Source organism: Megascapheus bottae, chromosome 9 (assembly GCF_031878675.1).
Source record: "Megascapheus bottae isolate mThoBot1 chromosome 9, mThoBot2.hap1, whole genome shotgun sequence".
In the NCBI taxonomy this organism is placed as follows: Eukaryota; Metazoa; Chordata; class Mammalia; order Rodentia; family Geomyidae; genus Megascapheus; species Megascapheus bottae.
Genome location: NC_143517.1, coordinates 48,077,874 through 48,097,301, shown reverse-complemented (window position 1 = coordinate 48,097,301; position 19,428 = coordinate 48,077,874). Strand labels below are relative to the sequence as shown.

The 19,428-nt window shown below is 36.5% G+C and overlaps 1 protein-coding gene across 3 annotated transcripts in view; it reads left to right on the top strand.

The window, feature by feature from the left end:
- Positions 1-19,428, top strand: part of Csmd3 (CUB and Sushi multiple domains 3) — an 842,017-nt gene that overhangs the window by 803,211 nt on the left and 19,378 nt on the right. For all 3 annotated transcript variants that reach the window (XM_090339296.1, XM_090339294.1, XM_090339297.1), the window contains 5 exons: positions 6,132-6,311; positions 8,873-9,046; positions 9,764-9,937; positions 12,250-12,323; positions 18,090-18,201. In XM_090339296.1, the coding sequence (XP_090195422.1) occupies positions 6,132-6,311; positions 8,873-9,046; positions 9,764-9,937; positions 12,250-12,323; positions 18,090-18,201 (714 nt within the window). The remainder of the gene's footprint in view (positions 1-6,131; positions 6,312-8,872; positions 9,047-9,763; positions 9,938-12,249; positions 12,324-18,089; positions 18,202-19,428) is intronic.

Sequence of the window (19,428 nt, the reverse complement as noted above, 5' to 3'; positions counted from 1 at the left end):
AACACAAACAATCACGGTATTGTTGTATTACCTGTAATGTGCTTTGTCCACTTGCATAAGTTCAGAAATATTTCACAATAAATATGATTTAATATTTGCGAAACTCTGTATCCAATAATGAAAAGATGCTAGTTTATGTATTAACAGCTTTAGATTATAAAAGGACCAAAGAATTTTTTTTAACTTGCGCTCTCTTCTTTTTTTATTTTTATATTTATTTATTTGTTTATTTATTTATTTATTTTATTGCCAGTCCTGGGCTTGGACTCAGGGCCTGAGCACTGTCCTTGGGTTCTTTTTCTCAAGGGTAGAGCTCTACCAATTGAGCCTCAGCGCCATTTCTTCCTTTTTTCTACATATGTAATACCAAGGAATTGAACTCAGGTCTTCATGCATGCTAGGCAAGCACTCTACCACTAGGCCAAACTTTTGGCTTAACTTGAACTTTCTATAGAACTGCCTGTCACTAACAAAACATTTTTATCTCCACCATTCATCCTTCCTTCTGCCATTCCTTTATTCAGCTAAGCTAGAATATTACTTGCCATCACAATGGGCAGCTCAAAATAACACCTGATGTTTAAATTCAAGGATATCATTGGTCTCTGATGTTCATATTAAGAGACAAGATTAAGATTAAGCAGAAGTAAATACTCATTATAATATTTTTGTTAACTAAGAAAATACTTTCAGGCCTGATGTGGTGGCTCACACCTATAATCCTAGCTACTCAGGAAGCTGAGATCTGAGGATCTCAGTTCAAAACCAGTCTGGGCACTAAAGTCCATAAGATTCTTACCTCCAGTTAACCATTAGAAAACTGGAAGTGGCACTGAAGTTCAAAGGGCTAGGGCGCTAGCCTTGAGCTGAAGAGCTCAGGCACAGTGCCTAGATATAGAGTCCAAGCCTTGCAGCCAAAAACAACAACAACAACAACAAAAAAATAGAAAATACCTTCAGAACATTAGTTTTCTTATCTTTCCAAGTGTATCAGGGCTTATCATGATACTTAGAGCCCCCAGTATATGCCTTGCATCTAGTATTTGGAGAAGAAGTCAAATGTTGTGACTCTATACAGAGCATTCAAATGTAGAGCAAGGTGTAATTTTCAGGTCTACAAGAAAATGTGTGTTCAAAGGTTGTGTTTAATGTTTTTTTTCTTTATTTGCATACTAGAAATTTGCTTCCAAAGTGGCCAGTAACCAATTTCCTGCATCTGGCTAGTTTCTGGCCAAGAAGAATAACTGGCCGTGGGGCCAGGTGTTTGGCCTAGTGGTAGAGTGCTTGCCTAGCATACACAAAGACCCAGGTTCAATTCCTTGATACCATATACATAGAAAAAATGCCGGAATTGGTGCTGTGGCTCAAGTGGTAGAGCTCTAGCCTTGAGAAAGTCCACGAACAGTGCTAGGGCCCTGAGTTCAGGCCCAGGACTGGCAAAAAAAGAAAAGAAAAAAAGGAAAAAGAAAAAAAAGAATACCTGGCCAAAAAAATGGCAAAGTTTAATGGTAAAGGAAAGGGATGCCTATTGTTCCAGAACACCAACATGGAAATAGCCCTCTATGAATCTTTATCAGAAACCTGAGTAATCTGAAAGATTTTTGTTTTCCTTATAAGAGGTAGGTCTGGATATTGATCTAATCTCCTAACCTGGAGAATACTGGAGAATATATGATGATGAAGCTGAATGAAGTTAAAGGAAATAATGTAAACGTCCAGAGAAAGGGGGGTGAAGAGAGAGAGAGGGAGAAAGAGAGAGAGAAAAAGGGAGAGGGAATGTGCGCTGTTCCTCATGGTCATGGCAGGGATTGTAAACCAGAGCCTACTTTTCTATCCAGAGGGTACTTGGCAATCTGTGGAGTTATCAAGGCCCAAGACTGGGGTTATTATTAGAATCTTGTAATTAGATGCTGGCACAATCAAAACCAGCCAAAATTGATTTGGTTGACAACCTGTCTTGTGGAGATCTACAAAAGAAACCAACTTTTAAACTGGGTGATGATATAAGTTCAAAATCATTATGAGAACAATGATTTGGCTATTCATTCAGAAGTTCATTCTGCTTCAGAACTCTGCTCTAATTATGAAACCAAAAGCTTGAGAAAGCTTGTGTGTAAGGGCTGCTCTGATAAAATTTAGATTGTTATATTGTTGTCTAAAACTGAAAAAAGTAATGGACTAATTGGAATATCTATCTATATGAATATATGCGGCGCCCGACACCCCTGACCAGCAGGGAAGAATGGACACCACCCGAGGATCCTTCTCGTATCACGCTTTATTGAAGAGCCACTTGATTGAGGGGAGAGCTGAAGCAGAGGGGCCCTGGGCAGGGAAATGCAGCTGCTTATATAAGCCCAAGGAACAAGGGGCTCTCTACCATTGGCTACTCTGTTGCTAAGGCCGTTTTGAGACTCGGGATTGGTCACGCCCTTTTTCGTCATGCGCAGACTGAAGAGCAACTTGATACTTAGTAACGAGTAAAGGCCTCGCACTCACATACCAAATAAGTTACAAGGAGCGAGGCAGGAAACAGGTGCCATCCGGCTCCCCACAAATATAGTTTCAAGAATTAGAACACATATATATCCATATCAGGAAATATAATGACATTAAAAGTTATATGGGGGCCGGGAGTTTGGCCTAGTAGTGGATGCTTGCCTAGCATGCACGAAAACCCGGGTTCGATTAGTTGGTACCACATACGTAGCAAAAAGCCAGAAGTGGTGCTGTGGCTCAAGTGGTAGAGCCCTATCCTTGAGAAAATCCAGGGACCCTGTTCAGGCCCTGAGCCCAAGTCCAGGACTGGCAAAAAAAAAGTTATATGGATCTTTGTGTATTATCATACAAAATGTTCATTTCATATTAAGTTAAATATGAATTTCTCTTAAAACTTTTAAGAAACTTGACCTTAATTTATTAAAAACCTCTGACTCTATAGACGTAATTTTTTATTTTATAAACTAATATGTATCTATGATATACAAACCCTTAGCCTAATTTTGATTAAGTTCTAAAAACCAAGTGCCAGTGATTGTATGTAGAGATTCCCTTCTTGAACACTTGTTTGTTAAACTTGTCATTTGAAATATGATGTAAAAATCAATGTTAATAAATTCTTTAATTAAAAATATATATTTATAATGATCACATAAAAAGTTACAAGTGAAATTATTTCCCAAGAGGCAAAGATTGATGGGAATTACCACAATTATATTTCACATTTACAAAGGAAGTTATCAACTTAGATTGTTATAAATTCTGACAAATGGACATCCATTACACAATGGAGTAATGAGAATCCTCTAAAGCAGTTCATGATTATTCAGGAATCTCAGCTAACAGTTTAATCATTCTTCACATACACACTCATCTATTCTTTAAGCAAATATTTGATCTCCCATGATGACTCAGGCACTGAACTCATCCCTGAGCATAGGAGGGCATAGAAATGAGAAAATATCAGTTCACTGAATTTATTAGTGAGAGCCTGTGTTTACATGTGAATGATAAATATTTAGAGCTTTCAGTGAACTTATAAGATTTTCTTGAACTCTGTTGTTGTGTATTGATGTTTCCAAATTTTAGGGTAAAGCCTTAAAGAAAACGTATTTTGAACTTTTGATTAAAAAGATGGAAAGCCTCATTTGGTGGTTGAAAACAACCTGGTGATGAATGAATTGACTTGCTGTGCAGGTGCTGTTTATAAATGCTGTTGCTATTAGAAACTGCTTCTTTGGCCTTCATTAGGAAGTTACTAGACAAACCTTTCTGAGCTTTTATTGCCAGATTTTTCATTCATGATACTGCCACAATATGTGCAGCTCTTTCTTTGTGTCTGGACAAGTAAGTCCCTTGTCTTCTTTGTGTTATACATCTCAGCTCCTGGTGTCTTATCAAGCAGTAGGTTTCTCCTTTTTGTCAAGATTCTAAGCATTATGTAAAAACAATGTCTAGAAAATAATAATCTGGGAGTGGCATGGTAAATTTCTTCTTTCTGATCAAGAACCTAGTTGTAAAAGATAAAGTGAAATTCAAATGAGGAAAACTGTGCTTATCTTTATAAGACTGTACATTTTGAAAGTGAAAAATGTTATTTTAGTATTGAGCAGGTATATTTAATTTCCTCTCCAATGCAGTTGTATCATTTAAGAAGTCTGTGAGCTGGGAGTTTGGCTAGTGGAAGACTGCTAGCCTAACATGCATGAACTCCTGAGTTCTATTTCTTGGTACCACATACACAGAAAAGTTGGAAGTGGTGCTGTGGCTCAAGTGGTAGACCTCCAGCCTTGAGAAAGGCCAAGAACAGTGCTCCGGCCTTGAATTCAAGCCCAAGGACTGGCAAAAAAAATCTGTTATTCACTGATAATCACAGGAAGAAAAGTCTTCCTATATATAATCTTGTAAAGTCCAATTATATTCAACAAATTTGATGTGTACAAATGATATTGAGCGCTCATGAATTACTGAGATGTTCTAGATACTATTTTTCAATCACTGTCTTAACTATTTCTTAGGCTAAACAGCTTAAAATAATATGAAAAGAATCTTGACATACATAAATGAGTTTAAAATAACTAAATTCAACTTAATTGACTTGCATTAAAGTCTTCAGTTTCTTAATCCTTCTTAGCTTTATAATCTTGAAAGTCCAAAATATGAAGAAAAAGAGTTAATCAGTGAGAGAGCCTGAGAAAAAGTCAGGGAGAAAGAAATTCATGAAATTATTTACCCTTTTAATACCCTTTTCAGCAGACTAGAAGCTAAGTGTACTGTATGTTTTTCTTACCTCTAGAAAAGAAAATGTGTATATGAAAGCTTTTTATAAATTCATTGACCAAATCATGATTAAATCCTGTGCTTTAAAACATCAATTTTGTGATGTTATTTACAGTCTTTTTTTGCATTTTATTCTTTAATTCTATTTTGTGTTACTCATTATTTTGTGTCACTTCTTTTTGTAAGTTTTCATGTGACATCATAATAAATCATCGCATTAGAGGAGCATTCTTGCCCATGGGAATAAGACCAGTGCAATTCCTAAGAATTTTGTGCTTAGAAAATCCTGTGCCTAGAGTTAATGCTCTTTCTCAAATACCTCAAATACCTCATAATTTTATTTATCCTAATCCAGTCTGCAGGGGGGCATAGAATGCCTCTTGTGTTCTTCTAATGGGTTGGCTGGTGTGGACAAGGGGAATTGATTTCTTCACCACAAACCAAACATTTTCAATTTTCACTGAGCTCAGAAATTAGATGCATTTGTGATAAATTCAAATTTTATATGTAGTCATTGCTTTATTCTATAACAATGTTAGTTTTAGATTTTTATTTTTATTCAACATAAAGGTGATTTTAAGATGTATCTGTATAATTATAGAGAAAATATTCTAGGCAATACAGCAAGACAATTTCTGGAGGAACACAGACTTCAAATATGTGAGAAATCTGATTGAGTAAAGTGAGTTTTTCATAAGCATATAACACAAGCTAACACAGTTCACCACATCAGTTGATCGTGGTGGGACACATACATCACTCTAGTTACTCAGCAGGCAGATGGAAATTTTATTCCAACCCTAGCAAAGGTTTGGTTGATCCTATTTCAAAATCAAGTTGAAAATAGCAGTAAAAACATGTAATTCCAACTACTCAGGAGAAAGTAATAGAGGACAATAGGGATGTTTCAAATTAAATTGAGGGAAAAACCCCACTAATATCAAAAGGCCTGGAGGTATGGCTCAAGTGATAACTTAGGGGTGTGAGTACCTCAGAAAAAGAACAAAAGAAAAGAAAGACCAACAGAAAGAACAACAAAAGAAAGGATTTATTGCTTCAGGGCACATGGGTACAGAGTTTTCTGTTATGCAGAATACAACAGAATGATATATTAGCCAGCCTTTACCTTGTATAAGCAACTATTTCTAAACCACATGTATTCAAACTGTAACAAGCATACATAATCAAGATCTGCCAGTCTGTGATTTAAATATGCTTATATTTTATGATTAAAAAATGAACACGAAGATCTAATTTTCTCTGCTTTGTACTAAGTACAACATATGCTTATACTCCTTTCCATTGAATATGAGTCATATTAACCATCTGGTCTTCTAACCCGATCCTGATAGTCATCAGTTGTGGAGATCCAGGTGTCCCAGCCAATGGCCTGAGATATGGAGACCATTATGTGGTTGGACAGAATGTTTCCTACATGTGCCAGCCGGGCTACACCATGGAATCGAATGGTTCTAGAAGCAGGACTTGTACAACAAACGGCACATGGAGTGGAGTGATGCCAACTTGCAGGGGTATGATCATGATTTTACCAACATATTTCCTTATTTGATATGCAAATTGAAAGTATATTTATATATTCTTAATGTCTTTCTCTCCTACTGAAAAATGACTATAGTCCCTTTCTTGTAATAAAGTATACCAGAACTATTGTATTATTCAGGAATTTAAAGTGATACTTTGAGAAAAAAATTGTATCTCACTGTGAGTGCAAGAAAAAGAACAGAAACCTAAAATATATCTGGTATTTAACTACCATTGTTATACTGAATGGTGACTGGCTGTAAAGAATGTACCTTTAAAGAATTATAGCTTTAATTTACTAAGCCATTTGAATGACAAGTCACAAAGAGTAAAGGACAAGATTTTCTCTAAGTTGAGGATAGACTGAATTACAAAGCTATATTTTTTTTCCTTAACAAAAGAGAGTGCCTGAGCTAGGACTGTGGCCTAGTGACTTACCTAGCATGCAGGAAGCCCTGGGTTCGAGTCCTTGGTACTAAATATACAGAAAAGCCAGAAGTGTTGCTGTGGCTCAAAGGGTAGAGCTCTAGCCTTGAGAAAGCCTAAGTATAGTGGCCTAGGCCATGAGTTCAAGGTCTAGGACTGGCAAAAAAAAAAAGAGTGAGAGATCCTATTTCTTTTTTTTCCCCAAAGAAGGGGTATATTATATTCACCAGATAGAAGGTGAATTGCTTCAAAAACATTGATATCGGGGCCAGGAGTTTGGCCTAGTGGTAGAGTGCTTGTCTAGCATGCACGAAGACCCAGGTTCGATTCCTCGGTACCACATACATAGAAAAAAGCTGGAAGTGGTGCTGAGGCTCAAGTGGTAGAGCTCTAGCCTTGAGAAAGTCCAAGGACAGTGCTCAGGCCCTGGGCTCAAGCCCAGGACTGGTAAAAAACAAAACAAAACAAAACAAAAAACAACAACAAAAAACATTGATACCCTTTCCAATGTCTTGGTCTCCATTTCCCTCCCCCTACCCCTGCCCCTCATCTTGTTTCCCCCCTTCCCTATCCAATTTCAAATAACCAAATACGCATATATCCAATATATCAGATAAGAAGGTAAAATACTGTAACAATATGAGATAACCAAGGGACAGCAAAAGAGATGAGAGATAACAGTACATTAAGGACAACAACCACTCATTATATGGCTTTTGTTTCTATATCCTGGAGGTCCTTTCATTTAGTGTCACACTACATGGTCTTATGTATCTAGGTTTTGCTCTATTATAAAGAGAGATCCTATTTCTTTAAGAATACAGTATCATTTAATGTAGGCATATACTTACCATTCTATTTTTTTTTTCCCAGTTCTGGGCTTGAGCTCAGGGCCTGAGCACTGTCCTTGGACTTTCTCAAGGCTAGAGCTCTACCACTTGAGCCTCAGCACCATATCCGGCTTTTTTCTATGTATGTGGTACCGAGGAATTGAACCCCTTGTCTTTGTGCATGCTAGGCAAGCACTCTACCACTAGGCCAAACTCCCGGCCCCCCATTCTATGTTTTTATCCACTGGGACTATGTTCATATGTTTTGTGATCAACTTCTAGAATTGTTTATGTAATACAGTAGATGTAATTATGTCATGGGTTCATAATATATTTTAAATAATTGATATTTCTTATTCTGTCATAATTTTAGTGATTTGATAGGTTCATATCTCCTTGTCATTCACTGTGGTAATGATAATAATTCAGATGTATTTGCATGATTTTTCTGGACAGAGGAGAAAGCACGTAGCTTCTGAACCAGGTCCTTGATGATTTATGTAATGCTTAGAGCAATTTGTGTATAAGTCAGAATAAGGCAGATCACTGGAGTGAAATGTATAGTGCAATTTTGGTCATTAGAAATAGACAATACATAAAATATTTGAGCAGATATTCCAGATAAATCAATTTGTTGATCTCAGTGCTAGCAAACTCCAAACAATTCCACATATATTGCAACTAATCATGATATCATTGCTCTCGTTTTTTTGATTTTGAAGCTGGTAGCACTTCGAAGACAATTTGAAACAATTTAAATTTTCTTTACATATTTTTTTCTTAGAATAGATTTTATAATAGTTTTGGGATAATTTGGATTATGTATACAGACTTGTGATCTGTGTTTTCAAAAGTGCTATAAAATGATAGCTAAGTTCCTTAGCTATAAAGAAAAAAAATCCTTAGCTGTTATATAGAGCCAAAATACTCTACACCTTAATCTTTCTAAAGGTCATTGGAAAATAATTTTACATAAAAACAATAATTTATCAGTTATAGTATACCTAATGGAAGGTCACCCTCTGCTTCCCTTCCCTGTGTCAGGCAGCTTGCTATTTTGTAACAGAATCTCTGACAATGAGTGGCCATTATGTTGCCAAAAAAGTGCATCTTGGAGGAGGGATTAATTCCAGGATGCTTGGGGTGAATACTGCTGGCTGAATAAAACATGTCACATGGCATTGTCCTCTGAAAGGTTAAATTAGCACATAAGCAGCTCCTAATGATATTTATTTATTTATTTAATACTCAGGGGATCTCAACAGCTGTGTCTAATCACTTTAATGTAATTGCAGCTGTTACCTGCTCAGCTCCCCCCCAGATCTCTAATGGAAGGCTGGAAGGAACAAATTTTGACTGGGGCTTTAGTATCAGCTACATCTGTTCTCCTGGATATGAACTGTCCTTTCCTGCTGTTTTAACCTGTGTAGGAAATGGCACCTGGAGTGGTGAAGTACCACAGTGCTTACGTAAGTGTAATTTCTGTGCTTAAGGTTATGTTCTAAAGTCACAATTGTTACTTAAACGCCTCAGATTTGCTAGTGCAAATATGGAGTAGTCAAAAACCCTCAAAACACCTAATTTAAAATCTAATGAAGCCGAGTGGGTACTGGTGGCTGTGTCTGTAAGCTTAGCTATTCAAGAGTTCAAGAGACTGAGATCTCAGGATCAGACTCAAAGCCATCTGGTGGGGTGGGGGGGGGGGAATCTGTGACCTTCCTGTTTGTACTGGGATTTAACTTCATTCCACAATGCTTTCCCATTGTTTTACAAAAGTATTCCTCAAAGTAGAGATTGTCTAGAAAATCAGTTAGTATTTGGGGAGAGCAGATAGAGTTATTCAGGTTACAGATAGGATCTTAAGTGCTCTGCCTGGAGCTGGTTTCAGATCACATTTTTCCTACCTATACCCCCAAATGTCTGGGACAATAGATGCAAGCCACTATGCCAGTTTACTTGAGATGAGAGTTCCTAATCCACTTCCAAGGCTGTCCCTGAACCATAATCTACAAGTCCTAATGATTCAGTATTTATTTGCATAGCTATAATCTAGGGGAAAAAAATTCACTGAGATAGATTATAATGACTATTGTACCCTGTTTCTGTGATTTATCCCGATGTTTGTAAACTATTTTTACTGTGTTGATTCCTCATTCTTTGTGATAAGTGTCTGTCTTCGCTTCCAGCCAAATTTTGTGGTGATCCTGGTATACCTTCCCAAGGAAAACGGGAAGGCAAAAGTTTTATCTACCAGTCAGAAGTGGCATTCAGCTGCAACTCTCCTTTCATACTAGTGGGTTCCAACACCCGTATATGTCAAGCAGATGGTACCTGGACTGGCTCATCGCCTCACTGCATAGGTAATGCCAATTAAATGCCAATGATCTTCAGCCTTTGAGGTTGTTAGGCAGTAGTGATATGGAATGATTTTCATTATAATTAAATATTAAGAAAATACCTTTATACATAAGAGTACCTTGAAGGTACTAAAAGGAACAATTAATAGGGAATTATTTTTTAGCTATTGAAACTTCCAGAAGAAATACTTGAAATAATGTTATCATAGGTCACTAAAATGGAAAAGAAAGAACAACTATGAGACTTGTTTCTTTATTTTTTGATATTTTTATTGTAATTAATAAAAGGGTTACATGATATTTGCCAGATAGAAGGTGCATTAATTCACATACATTGATACCCTTGCACATGTCTTGGTACCCATTACCCTCCCCCCCACACCCCCATCTTCTTTTCCCCCTTCTCTATCCAATTTCAAATAACCAAATACAAATATATCCTATATATCAGATAACAAAGTGAGATACTGTAACAATATGAGATAACCAAGGGACAGCAAAAGGGATGAGAGATAACATAGTACATTAAGGACAACAATCACTCATTATATGGCTTTTGTTTCTATATCCTAGAGGTCCTTTCATTTAGCATCATACTATATGGCCTTATGTATCTAGGTTTTGCTCTATTGTAGATCTCTGCTAGGAGAGCCCAAGGTTTCTAATGATTATGACAAATGAAGGAAACCATTGAGCCTAAGTTCCTTTGAGTCTGGCTTCACTTAATATGATTTTTTCTAAGTCTTTCCATTTCCTAACAAATGGGGCCATGTTGTTCTTTCTGACAGCAGCATAGAATTCCATTGTGTACAAATACATCTTGTTGATCCATTCATCAACTGAGGGACATCTAGGTTGGTTCCATATCTTTGCTATGGTAAATAGTGCTGCAATGAACATTGTTGTGCTAGTGGATTTAGTATGTCCTTGTTTCTGGATGATTGGGTAAATGCCAAGTAGTGGAATTGCTGGGTCGTAGGGGAGTTTTATGTTTAGCCTTTTGAGGCACTGCCATACTGCTTTACATAGTGGTTGAAGGAGTTTGCTCTCCCACCATCAGTGTAGTAGTGATCGCTCCTGGGCATTTCTTCATGTGTCTATAGGCCATTTTTGTTTCCTCTTCAGAGAAGACTCTCTTTAAGTCTTTGGCCCATTTTTTAATGGGATGGTTGTTACTTTGGAGATTCGTTTTGGAGACTTGTTTTTTTATTAAGGGTGATCCTTTATCTGGATCTTTCTAACAAATAAAGCACATTATTTTGAGATAAAAATCCATTTCCAAAAGACTTCCAAAAATGTGAATTTCAAAATGGTGGTCTGCATAGTTCTGTAATTCACATGTTAAATATCATGCTTAATACATTGACCATCTAAAGTATCAAATAAGCAACCAACTCAGAGATCAACAGCCTTCTATTTTCAGAAATGACTCTATAAATTACATTCTATTTATTTTTCAAAAAGAATATCATTTTACCTAGAAATCACAATTTAGCAATGTCTAATCTAATGCTTTATGCTTGTAGACTTCTTTCAACTCATATCATTCCTTAACTTTGAATCTAATGAATTAGTTGGATGTCAACCTGTTTTTAGTTCAAAAATTCCATGATACTTACAAAATACCACCCACTTGAATTTATTTCCTCCCCTACTTCCTTCCTTCCTTTGTGTCTTTCTTTGTGTCTTTCTTTGTGTCTTTCTTTGTGTCTTTCTTTCTTTCTTTCTTTCTTTCTTTCTCTTTCTTTCTTTCTTTCTTTCTTTGTGTCTTTCTTTTCTTTTTCTCTCTCTTTCTCTTTTTCTCTTTCTTTCTTTCTTTCTTTCTTTCTTTCTTTCTTTCTTTCTTTCTTTCTTTCTTTCTTTCTTTCTCTTTGCTTCCTTCCTTCTTTCCTTCCTGTCCTTTTGTGTGTGTGTGTGTGTGTGTGTGTGTGTGTATGTGTGTTAAGTTTGGGAATTTGAACTATGTGCATAGGCTCTGTCCCTGAATTTTCAAGGCTAGAGTTCTACCACTTAAAACATAAATCCACTTCCTGCTTTAGTTTGGAGTAGTTTATTAGAGATAAGTGTCTGGAGGACTTTCATGCACAAACTTGCATTGAAATGTGATCCTCACATCTCAGACTTTGGAAGAGTATCTGAATTTCTTGATTCTAGAGTAGTTAAATTTCTGACCATGGAGAGAAACTGTATTATACTTGCAGGGACATTCTCAGGATAACCCAGACACATTTTTATTTCTCTCATATATGTTTTGAATGATGAGAATCAATCTAATATAAATACATAGAATATTTTGTTTTTAACCTTTGCATTAGAACCCACACGTACCTCTTGTGATAACCCTGGAGTGCCACGGCATGGGTCTCAGAACCACACATTTGGATTCCAGGTGGGTCTTCTTTTTTTGCTATTCACTGCTTAGTCCAAACTGGTCTCAAATTTGCTTCCTACCTCAAACAACCTGATCTTTCTGACACAAACCTGAATCCTGAGAGCTGAGATTATATTTGTGTGCAACTATGTCCCAGTTAAGTGAGTGTTCTAAATAGACACTTGCATTTAGTTCAGAGTCAACTCAAAGGTTCTTTGATTCTTACATTGATAACCTTGTGGAACAGGAAACATATCTACCTCATGTTGGCATTTATGAACAACTTGACAAAGCTCTGGTGTACCTGGAGTGAAAGTAACGCAATTAAAACATGAAAAGTATGCTTCCAAAAGGAGAAAATGTTTACATGAGGATAAAAGAAAAGAAAAGGTAACATTGAGCATTAGAAAATGTGTAAGTGGTGCAGGACATAAAGTACTGTCAGTAAGTCAGAGAGTAAATGAGTAAACTCTACAGGGAGGTGCGGGGTGCCATAAGGAAAAGTAACACAGGCAGAGTTCCAGAAGAGATTTCTGAGCAAAACAGAAGTATGTAAGTATATGATTATTCAAAAGTGCTGTTGTTGTGTACATGATATTAACATTGATGGGGAAATTTCTTAAAAACTAATCTAACCATAACCCATTATTTTAAAACACATGGTTGGCTTGTTCTATCAGCATTCTTTAGCAGGTGCAATCATGTGTGGCTGACGTTCTTGTTCTTTCCTTTTCTGATTCAGATTTGTGTAGAGATTCAGCAAGTTTTCTGTTACAGGAGTCCAAGGGGAGCCAAAGTGCACACTGATTCCAAAAGGAAATAGCCAATTTACACATTACCCAATTGCTTTCTGTTGCACGGCTTTCTAAATTGTGCTATTCTGAGTGAAATTCAGGGCGAACCTGAAAAGCATTCATTTCTAAAGGAAGGGCGCCTCTAAAGTGCCATATTTCTGTTGCTAAAAATAGACTCCATTTATCTACAGTTCAGGCACAGAATGAAGGTAGGTTTGACAGTATTTCCAATTCTTCTGCTTTGGCTCCCACTGGTTCAGATAATACAAAATTGGGAAAACAAGTCTTGAGCTCTATTATAGCAGCATCTCCAAAATAAAAAAATAAAAAAACACTTTAGATTCATATCTCCATAACAGGGTTTTGTCGATTGACCTAAATCTTGAAAAATGGGCAGCTAGCTTCTCAGAATAGTTCTTATTAAGCAGACAACCTGAAAGAGAGAGAGATTTGTTGTGATCACATAACATGTTGATGACAGTCTCCCAGCAGCACTGTGAGTGGTGAGGTTCCTGTCTCTGTACTAAGTCAGGTTGATTTTCTGAAAAATCTGCATAATAAGGGAATCACGGAGATGGTTCAGGTCATGTTCAGATCAGGAAATGGTTGAGTTCAGACGTGACCATCAGTCAACCAAATAGACAAAATCATTAACTCAGCATGGAGAAGTCATTATAATTCTTTAAAATGTAATCATAAAGGTAGCTTAGCCCTGAATATCTATTATTTGAGCTAAATACAGATAATGAATCATTTAACTTTATATAAATATGAGTAGACTCAATTATAGCCACAAAAGTGTGGCTCTACTGTAATTATAGCTATGTCTATTAAATACCCACACAAACTAAATATATATTGACCAAACCAGTATGGAACAAAAACAATAATAATGTTAAAAACTCTAGCTATTAATTTAGTAGTGAAAACTAAATAAACTGATCTCATATTCAAAGCTGCCTTAGCTGATAAAAACTCTTGCAAATATGAATCACTATTTTGAACTGGGTAAAACCTAAAGGTATTACTAAACATGAACTAGTCTTAGTCCTTATCAGAAAGAATGGTCCAGAAGGTGAAAGGATAAATATCAAAATTGAAGACTTAGATACATTACTAAATCATTTATTGCTCCCCTTTTATCTCCTTCATTTTAAAAGATTCTAGATTAGCCATATAACCAGGGAAATGATTCTCTCTCCAGCACCACCTCATGAAGAGAATGATCATCTCAATCCAAATTCCTAATTTTCAGAAGATGGTTAGGAACACAGCAATAAAGCATTTGCCAGGTGTGTGAGGCCCTTGATTCTAACCCCAGTGTATGTGCCTGTGGTACTCACAGATGCTCAGGAAGAGTTAGAATATCTCAAATTTTATATTTACTCTGGTTTGATCAGTTGCTAAGTGCTCAGTAATGAGCTAGGAATCAAAATTATAGCTAAAGAAATTCCAATTCTGAGTGAGTCAAGAAAATTTCAGGATTACAAAAGCATTCAAGACTTTTCAATTTCCTTTTCTTAAATTTCAATATTTTTGACTTATTGATGGATGGACATATGCAAGTGTATATGTATATATAAATTTATTTGTTTATTCATTCATTCTTTTCTTTTCTGGTCTTCAACCTATAATTTTCCTGATTCTGTCTCCAAACTATCTGTGACTGTAGGCATATATTACCACACCTAGCAATGTTTTGAAAGTGGATAAGACTATTGGCATACAAAATATATTGTCTGTGATTAGAGATCACAAAAATTTGTTGAAAACATCCAACATGGTTTCTCTCTTGTATAAAATATTACAAATCGGAATAACCTCACTAAAATAGATAGGTATTGAATATTTGTGGGAGTGATTATGTGAATAAATAGCTGTTGCAATGATTGATGAAATATGCACATTAATAATCAATAATGGAGCAAGTGCCAAGAACTTATACTACAGTTAACTGCTTTATCTCTCTTTAAATTGAGCTCTGAGCAAAAAAAAAAAGACACTTTGCTTGATTCAGTTTGTTTCCTGAGGTTATTAATGTTAAGCACAGTTTTACGTTTAACTCTGTAGCTATTACTCCACTTATATTTAACCTTACCAAACTCACTATGTGAATGCCAAGTTCCATATGATTGTGCTTGATACAATTATATGTGAAATAATTATGTATGTTATAATCATGTATCCAAGTTCAATTTTATTTAATTTCTTTTCTAATGTGGGCACCAGTGACTCACCTCTAAGATCCTAGCTACTCAGGAGGCTGAAATCTGAGTATTGTGGTTTAAAACCAGCCTATGTAAGAAAGCCCATGAGTCCCTTATCTCCAATTCACCCTCAGAAAACCAGAAATGGCACTGTGGCTCAAATAGTAGAACACTATCCTTCAATTGAAGAGCTCAGAAACAATGAGCCTTATGACCAAAAAAAAAAAGCACATGGTGTATTGGGGTTTAAATAACAGAATATAAACCATTAAAAGAAAAAAAAAACATTAAAAAGTAAACTTTATGTATATCAATTTATTTCAATTATGATCTGTGTATTACTTTAAATATACATTTGTAAGTATTAAACTAATCTTTATCCTTTTATGTGCTTCTCCTGGTATTTGAACTCATGGCCTAGGTGTTGCTATTGTGAATTTATGGTCAATTTTAGGGCTCAACCATTTTAAGCCATAGTTCTACTTCTGAATTTTTGGTAATTAATTGGAGATAAGAGACTATGGAATTTCCTCCTTGCACTGGCTTTTAACCTGGATCCTCAGACCTCAGCTTCTTGAGTAGCGAGGATTACATCTGTGAGACATCACCCACTGAAAAATAATTCAAATACTCTTAACCTGAAAGAATGGGACTAATCTTGATTCTTCCTCTACAAAACACGAGGACAGAACATAGAGTCTGAGTGGTAAATTCTAAAATCCAGCTCAGCATTCTCAGAGTCCCTTTGTTAGGTAAATGTATAGTATAGGGTCCTAAATAGAACTTATCTTGTCTCCTGTCTCTAAATATTGAATACATTGTGTGCTTTCTCTTTACAATATATTTTGAATTAGTAACCTTTTCCCCTGGCTCACCACCACATATTCATCTACCTACACCTCTTCATTTACTCAATCTATAGCTTGCCATTTAAGACTTTAGAACTATTCTTTACTTGGTCTCCAAATTCACCATTATAAATAGAGTTGTTGTGAAATTTGTGTGTGCTACCAGGATGGAATGGAATATATATATATATATATATATATATATATATTCTTATTGATTGTTAAAGTAAATCTCCAGACAAATAATAGCATAAATGTTATTTATGGATGAGAATTTAAGTCTCAAAAAGTTGTAACTTGGCCAGGTGCCGGTGGCTCAAAACTGTAATCCTAGCTACTCAGGAGGCTGAGATCTGAGGATTACAGTTCAAAGCCAGCCCAAGCACAAAAGTTCATGAGAGGGGCCAGGAGTTTGGCCTAGTGGTTAAAGTGCTTGCCTAGCATGCATGAGGACCTGGGTTCTATTCCTTCGTACCACATATAGAAAAAAGCCGGAAGTGGTGCTGAGGCTCAAGTGGTAGAGCTCTAGCCTTGAGAAAGTCCAAGGACAGTGCTCAGTCCCTGGGCTCAAGCCCAGGACTGGCAAAAAAAAAAAAAGTTCATGAGACTCTTATCTCAGAAAACTGAACATGGCACTGTGGCTCATGATGATCTAGTGGTTGCCTTGAGGTGAAAAACTCAGGAACAGCACCCAACCCCAGAGTTCAAACCCCATGACCGACAAAAAAAAAAAAAAAAAAAAAAGTTGTAACTTGTACTTGTTTCTAACTTGTTCCTGTTCCTTTAATTCCTTTAATGTCAAACCCAGCATTAAAATCAAGCACAGTACTTTGGACAGGGAGTTTATTCAGTTACTATATCCTAGTTCTTACCACTGTAAATACCACCTAATCTTGTTTTTACACCATTGACACCAACTATTCAAATGTACTTCCCTCCAAAACAGATGTGATATATAGATATATACATGTACTATATATATATATATATATATATATATATATATAATGTATATAAAACTCTATATGTGGGGCCGAGAGTTTGGCTTAGTGGTAGAGTGCTTGCCTAGCATGCACAAAGACCCGGGTTCGATTAGTTGGTACCACATATAGAAAAAAGCCAGAAGTGGTGCTAAGACTCAAATGGTAGAGCTCTAGCCTTGAGAAAGTCCAAGGACAGTGCTCAGGCCCTGAGCTCAAGCTCAGGACTGGCAAAAAAAAAAAAAATCTCTCTATGTGTTCATTAGGTTATTATTCTTTAACTTTTATATCAATCTTCTCAAATTGCATTGATAATTAAAATAAAAATTTATTACATACGTGTTGTTCTACCTTAAGAATCTCCTTTTCAGTGCATCTGGAATATGACCCTGGGATTTACATTATTTGTAAATTCCTAGTTGATGTTGATCTTGTACTTGTCTGGAGACAATATTTTGAGGAAACATATATATATATATATACATATATATATATTCTGCACCCTTGGAAACATGGCAAAATGTGTGGCTTTAGTTGTATGGTTTTTGATTCATTCAAAACATTCACCACACTCATTAAGCTTTACTTCATTGAGATTAAATCTCTTAGATTGGAATCTCACCTTGTTTGCACATCTTCAAAGTTAATTTGCCTTTCATAATTTCCATTGACCTTTCACTGCCATAGTTATCTTTTCAATGTTTAGTCATCTGTGTCTTAATTCTTGATCACAGACACACACACACACACACACACACACACACACACACACACACACGTGTGCACAGAGTCATGCATGATAGTATATTGGCTTAAGGTTGTATGTATTTTCTTCAAATCCCATGACTAAATTCAAGAATTCCATCTGAAAGTTTTTTCTCACTCATGGATTTCCCTTTTACTTGGTCCATTTAAAGGTGCATTGCAACTTTTGTTTTCTTTTAATTTGCTGTAGGTAGGAAGTGTTGTACAATTCCATTGTAAAAAAGGACATTTGCTTCAAGGATCTACAACACGTACTTGTCTTCCTGATCTCACTTGGAGTGGAATTCAGCCTGAATGCCTACGTAAGTATCATGTGTAAGAAATGATCCTTATTGGGAGTAGAATGGATATATATATATATATATATATATATATATATTTCTCCCAAGGGTAAAAGTAGCTATGTGTGTAGTGTGTGTATGTGTGCCCGTGTATGCCTGTGTGTATTTTCTTCTGAAAATTTGTTAACAATTATTTGGCTCATAGATCTGTGCCAATGTATGAAAAAAGTCTCTTAGCCAGGGATTGGTGGGTCAGACCTGTAATCCTAACTACCCATGAGGCTGAGATCTGAATATCATAGTTGAAAGGTAGCCCAGGCAGGAAAGTCCATGAAACTCTTCTTTCAAATTAACCACCAGAAAACTGGAAGTGGCACTGTGGCTCAAAGTGGTAGAGCACTAGCCTTGGACTGTTCCCAGGCCCAAGGTTGAAGCCCCAAAACGAGAGACAGAGACAGAGACAGAGACAGAGAGAGACAGAGAGAGAGAGAGAGAGAGAGAGAGAGAGAGAGAGAGAGAGAGAGAGAGAGAGAGAGAGAGAGAGAGAGAGAGAGAGAGGGAGGGAGGGAGGGAGGGAGGGAGGGAGAGAGAGAGAGAGAGAGAGAGAGAGGGAGGGAGGAAGAGAGAGGAGGAAGAAGGAGGAGGAGGAGGAGGAGGAGGAGGAGGAGGAGGAGGAGGTGGACTTGATTCTTAGTTTTAAGGAAAATTGAAAATATCTGCAAAAATGTCATGGACTCCTATTGGAAATGTAGAAATTATTTCACTGTTCTCAAAGTGACATCCTTTGCTGCACAGATTACAGGAACCAAAGGTAAAGTCTTTGAGTGACCTTCTCAAATACACAAATAGATTTCATGTGGCAGTTACCTGTGTCTTCTTTCCCTCTAATCCCCCCCCCCGTTTTTTTCTTTTGATATGTGTTGAATGGTGTCTCTCTTATTGTAAATAGTCTACACTACAGTAGAAATTGTAATTTTGAATGCATTTAATTTAGGATTTACTTAAACTCAAGTAAGCCCTGCACATTTAGCCTTGATGTAGATGATTCAAATGATCCAAAGACCCTGGGGCATGGGCAGTGTTCCAAAATTCAGCAAAACATTCCATTGAGACATCTACTAAGCTCTTTGCAGGGCCTGTTATTTAATCATAGCTCTTTTCTTTTCTTTTCTTTTTTGCCAGTCCTGGGGCTTGAACTTAGGGCCTGGGAACTATACTTGCGCTTTCTCAAGGCTAGAGCTTTATCAC